General features: G+C 39.1%; 1 protein-coding gene across 1 annotated transcript; it reads right to left on the bottom strand.

Moving 5' to 3' along the window:
- Window positions 1–315: 315 nt before the first annotated feature.
- Window positions 316–2,754, bottom strand: LOC127417123 (toll-like receptor 1). Its single transcript, XM_051656828.1, has one exon. It carries the CDS (start codon window positions 2,752–2,754, stop codon window positions 316–318), a length of 2,439 nt encoding a protein of 812 aa, XP_051512788.1.
- Window positions 2,755–5,850: the final 3,096 nt, after the last annotated feature.

Here is a 5,850-nt window from a genome sequence, read left to right as displayed (position 1 = left end):
CACGACATAACATCCAGTCCATTGCTTGAAAGATATAATTTAATACTCAAAGCCAAGCATGACCACATCTTTAGAATTAAGAAATAAACGATAAGCAATTTGAAATCCCCAGTTTCTGGGATTGAGAGCCAACAAATAAGTCTGCGACCAATTAGATGCAAAATATCAAAACTTCAGCCAAAAGATATCCCACTAGGAGAGAGTTTTTAATTTAGTTTCTCACTTGCACATGTGATTGCAAATATTATTGATATTTCACGAATTACTAGCGAGTTATAGATTTTGTATGTATGGCCTACAAGAGCGTGTTTGAGATCATCTAGGACACAGTTTCACAATCTCCCCCGCTACATGGTTTAGCACCATGTCTGCTGTGCAAAGCGTGGTTTTTAGACTGGCCCAGAAAATCCTCTGCTTCATTTTATACTTGGGCCACTGCAGATAGGTCTGCTTTCGGAGTAGGCTCCTCAAACGCAGAAACTTTCTAGGCAGGGAGTCTGGAGGAATGGGCTCCAGAAGAACAAAGACCAGAGAGTCCTGCCGGGTCGTAAGGGCTCTGTGCTGGGCAAACAACAGTTCGTAGTTACACCACTCGCTCTGCACGAAGCTCTGAGACAACACAAACACCATTTTGTAGCTCCTCTCGATGCAGTTAATGATGTTGTCAATAATCCAGGCACCTGGGAGAAAGTCTTGCTCGTGGATGCACAATCGGAAGCTGGCTTCCTCCAGGTTTGGGATCAACTGTGTGGAAACCCAGTGGACATCAGTTTGACTGTAAGAGATGAACGCATGGTATCGTAACGAAGCGCTGTCCAATCGACCCGCCTCCTGTTGCCCCCTACGCTTCACTCTCAGCCAAATCCATAGCATCCTAATGTACCATGCACCATCTAAAACATTAAAGACAACCCCTAAAGAAAAAGAGACAAAGAGAATGACAGTCACGGAAACAAGTAACTGACTACACAGGTCGCAAGATATCCTGCTGAGATGGATGTCTCGCAAGAGTGTTTCTGAGAACTTGCACTTGTAGTCCAATGGCCAACCCACAAGCAGTGATTTGTTGAAGATAGCAATGAACCAGTAGAGATTGCAGTCACAAATGAATGAGTTATTTCCAGCTTTAAGCTTCCTCAGCTTTGGGAGTCCTTGGAATGTACCCGGTTGGAAAGAAGTGATGTCGTTGTTGTCCAAATGCAACTCCTCCAATGCAGGCAATGACAGATCTAAAGGAAGTGACCTGATGAAATTAGAGCTCAGATCGAGCTTTTTCAGGTTCTTGAGCTGCCGAAGAGAATCGGTGTTAAGGGTTGTGATGGCAGTCCATGATAGATTCAGAGAAATTAAGTGTGGAGAGAGGTGACTGAACACAGATTCTCCCAGGAAGTTTTCACTCAATGAGAGCTCTTTGAGGTGAGATGGCCATATACTCCTTCCGGAACCTTCTAACGAATTCCGACTCAAATCGAGGGCCTGCAAACAGGACATTAAGTGGGTTTTATTTGCAATAAAGGGGAGGTCCTTAAAACTGTTTTCCCTCAAAATGAGCCGTTTCAGGACTGGGAAAGGATGATCATTGGGGCACTTGTACCATAGACCACCGCCTGTCAAAAGGTTATTGGAGACATCTAGCTCTTCCAACAACAAATCGCCTAATAATCCGCAAGGTACAATTATCATGCCAGAGTGTGAGAACTTGAACTTTTTTACACCAGAGAAGAGCGAACCATTGATCAAAACTTTAGGGAGCAAATATTTTTTGTTATGCATTTTGTCAAACATTACCGTTTTAAGACTTCCGATTTTACTTGCATCCGGGACACTGAGGATATTAATTCCTTGTTCTGTGTCCTGTGAAAAGGTCATATTTACAACAGACAAACTTTGAACTGGAGACTGGATGATGTTTGTTAGTAACTTTGACAATACAGAACTTTTAAATTCGGTGCTTTCAAAGGTGACTTCTTTTTGTTGCATGTGCTTGAAACCATCAGTGAGGTCATCAGGCACGTGGCAAAATTCTGGAAGGAAGTTTACGAGGATAATTTTCTCCAATTTGGTCTCGTTTAAATCTTCAAGCAATTTAGAAAAGAGTTTGGGTCTAAGGCAGAAGGTCATCTTCAGTGTGAGCTCCTTCAAGTCTACAAGTTTGGAAATGGAGCCAGGCTCATATCCGGTCAACTCGCCACCAACTCCAAGAATTAGCTGTTTCAGGAAAAGGTTTTTGAGAGGGCTGAAATCTGATTGCTTAATCACAGAGGCTTGGGGACTCCCAACAGAGAGGAAAGTTAAGCTCTGCATTCTTTCATATGATTTTCCAAAGGCGTAAGTACCATAAAGGTTCTCTGACAGGTCCAAGATGCTCAGGTCAGGCAGCGGCTGGATCTCAGGGATAGCCATCAACTTATTGAAGGAAAGATCGAGTTCTTGTAGTCTGGAGTTTTCATGGAAAGCTGCTGGTGAGATAAAATGTAGGCTGTTATGGGAGATCTTTAGGACGCAGAGGTGTGACAAGAAGGCTAGAGCTCCACTTGAGAGGGTCTGGATTTTGTTGTACGACAGATCCAAGTACTGGGTGGATTTTGGAAGATTAGAGGGGACGTCGTCCAGATTGTGATTTGACAAATCAATTCTAAATTGTGCTTCAACAGAACATGGCACTGCGAGTTGCAGAGAAGGTGTAGAGCGTCCCTCATTTACTAGGAGCAACAAAACCAGGAAAACATCAGGGAAGAGTTGCCGTCCTTCCATTCTGAAAAAAGAAAAGAGGTCAATGCTGTAAAAGAATCCTGTAAAATGTACGGTATAAAACTGAAATAGACTCGAGCACTACAGGATGTTATTTTGGTCCTGTATATTTTACAGTTCACTACCATATATATATATATATATATATATATATATATATATATATATATATATATATATATATATATATTATTTAATTTTATGTTAAAATACCAACTTACTGGAACTACAAAAATTTACTTAGCAAATTTCATCAAGAGAGGACGTTCCATGAGCAGTGGTCAATAAATATTTTTAGACAGTGTTACAACACGAGACACTGAAATTATGCAATAAATATTAACTAAACAAAATATATTGTTACATAAAACACCCCAATGTACATAATCAATGCCAAAAAAAAAAAAATGAATATTTCAATAAAATATAATAAAATGTGATGGGTCACACAGGGGCTTCTAGGAACACCCAATTAATAAATCCTACTTTTAATTCTAACATTTTTCCAAATTAAATGTATTGTCTGGTTACATGAAACATATGTTTTCACCGTACAAGTTAACCACCAATTAAATTTTTTTTTTTACTGTGGAATTTTTACATTCTTTTTCCTTAATAAAAATTTTTCACAGTGAATATTTGTGAAAAAGCCTGTTACCTTTATAGTTTTATTTGATTTGGAAAGGTTTGCTGGCTCATTTTCATAAAAAATATATTTTTATTCATAATCATGCAATACTTTTTTCCTGCTTTGACTACCACCCCTGGAGTCACGAGTTCAAATCCAGGGTGTGCTGAGTGACTCCAGCCAGGTCTCCTAAGCAACCAAATTGGCCCGGTTGCTAGGGAGGGTAGAGTCACATGGGGTAACCTCCTCGTGGTCGCGATTAGTGGTTCTCGCTCTCAATGGGGCGTGTGGTAAGTTGTGCGTGGATCACAGAGAGTAGCATGAGCCTCCACATGCTGTGAGTCTCCGCGGTGTCATGCACAACGAGTCACGTGATAAGATGCGCGGATTGACGGTCTCAGAAGCGGAGGCAACTGAGACTTGTCCTCCGCCACCCGGATTGAGGTGAGTAACTGCACCACCACGAGGACCTACTAAGTAGTGGGAATTGGGCATGACAAAATTGGGGAGAAAAGGGGATAAAATAAAAATAAAATAAAAAACACCATCTTTTTACATTGAATATAATGCCGTTTCACTCACATGTTAATTAGTTATTGGTTATGTTCTCACATAGTTAAATAGCCGGTAAACATGCCTGTATACATGAAAATATCAGTTTTGTAATATATAAAATGTAACTAGAATAAAAAGCAGGACTTTACAAAGCTACCAAAGCTAAAAAAGTATTTATTTTTTCTATTAAAATATCCTTAACGCAAACTACTTTCCCAGACCGTGCATAGTCTGTAAAAAAAAAAAAAAAAAAATACTGTAAATTACTGAAGTGTATTGGAATTAAAACTCATCTCTGGTGCGATTACACTTAACGCCATGCCAGCTTCCATGGCTATTTTCATAGTGAAAACCAGGTGAATATGTAATAAAAGGGAATAGTGGTTAAAAACTTGTCTATTTTTGATAAACACGCAACCTGATCATATTTAATGATCATATTTGACAAAGAACAACTTTGAAAGAAACAGCAAAACATTTGCAAAATTAAACAATGATAAACTAGTCTTTCCGGTGGCTGCCATTGTTTAAACAAGAGACTAATTATTATTATTAAAGTATGTATAAAACACAGATAAGAGAACACTCACCTAAACAGCTTCTCATCCAGTTGCGCTGCTTTGGTGGTGTGCTTATCTGAGCTACTTCTATTTATGAACATTGCCACTATCTACAGGAAATGTTCACACTTGACAAAATCCTTCAAAACACATCATTAAAGCTTTTCCCCATCAATCATGTTATTATTATTAGTCCTATTTTCACCGACTAAAGCAACATATTTCAAAAGTATTTGCAGAATAAAAGCCCAGTTGCATGAAACGATCTTTTTATGTTTAAATAATGTTCCAGGTGCAACACAGCTCAAGCACTTACAATAGTTGTCTATGGGGCAAGACATTCCAGAGGGGTTTAAAGCAAATCATTCTGCCATAAGGAATAGTGTTATTTGAGTAGGGTTACTGCTCGTATGAGTTGCTGTGGCGCAGGTGGTAGAGCGGGTTGGCGGTTCGATTCCCGGCCCACATGACTCCACATGCCGAGGTCAAGACACTGAACCCCAAGTCGCTCCCAAAGGCAGGCTAGCACCTTGCATGGCAGCTCTGCTGTCATTAGTGTATGAATGGGTGAATGAGTCACAGTGTAAAGCACTTAAAAAAGTGCTATATAAGTGCAGACCATTTACCATATCATGCAAAAGTTACAGGGTTTGGTGTCTTACACGGTCATGAGAGGAGTTGAAATATTGGATATAATTTTGCAGACAAGGTCTAATGTAAAGTGTTGTGATTCTACTTTTGAAAGTATTTTGACGTTATACCTGGTGCAACGCCTTGCCTTAATTTTCTTTTCCAATCACAAATTTTTCATCCTTGAAGCCATAAAGACACCAATGGATGAACAAACAATTGTGAGCATGCACTTGAAAAGAGGAACACTATTTTGAGTGACTGTTAGAGTATATACACACTTCAGCCAAACAGGAACCTGAAAAAAAAAAGATACTTTAAGGTTGTCGGTGATTTGCATAAACAAGTTATTAAAGTCATTTGTGCTTTTCTGCTTGCAAGAAGATCCTTTACATTCAAAATGTGGCACAATAAATAAAAAACAGCACATTTCTTTTTACATTAACACAGTGAGGACTGAAGATCTACAATGCATTAAATCTTCATTTTTAAAGGCCACTTAAACGAAATGACAAACTTTTCAAGCATACCTAACCGTTAAAAAGGATCATCATATAAACAGTGCCTAAATTCCTTTACGAAAAAGTGTACAGTAGATATTTCCACTTGGTTTCCAATCTACCACAGCAAGCATGGCATCTGTCAACTTTTAATGGGAAAAACTAGCCAGTAATTCATCAAAGAGATCATTCATCAAATGAGAACCCTTATAGAACAGAACTGATA

The sequence above is a fragment of the Myxocyprinus asiaticus genome, chromosome 26, assembly GCF_019703515.2.
Source record: "Myxocyprinus asiaticus isolate MX2 ecotype Aquarium Trade chromosome 26, UBuf_Myxa_2, whole genome shotgun sequence".
NCBI lineage: Eukaryota > Metazoa > Chordata > Actinopteri > Cypriniformes > Catostomidae > Myxocyprinus > Myxocyprinus asiaticus.
Note: the sequence above shows the minus strand (reverse complement) of the source record. Positions and strands in the feature narration are given on the sequence as shown.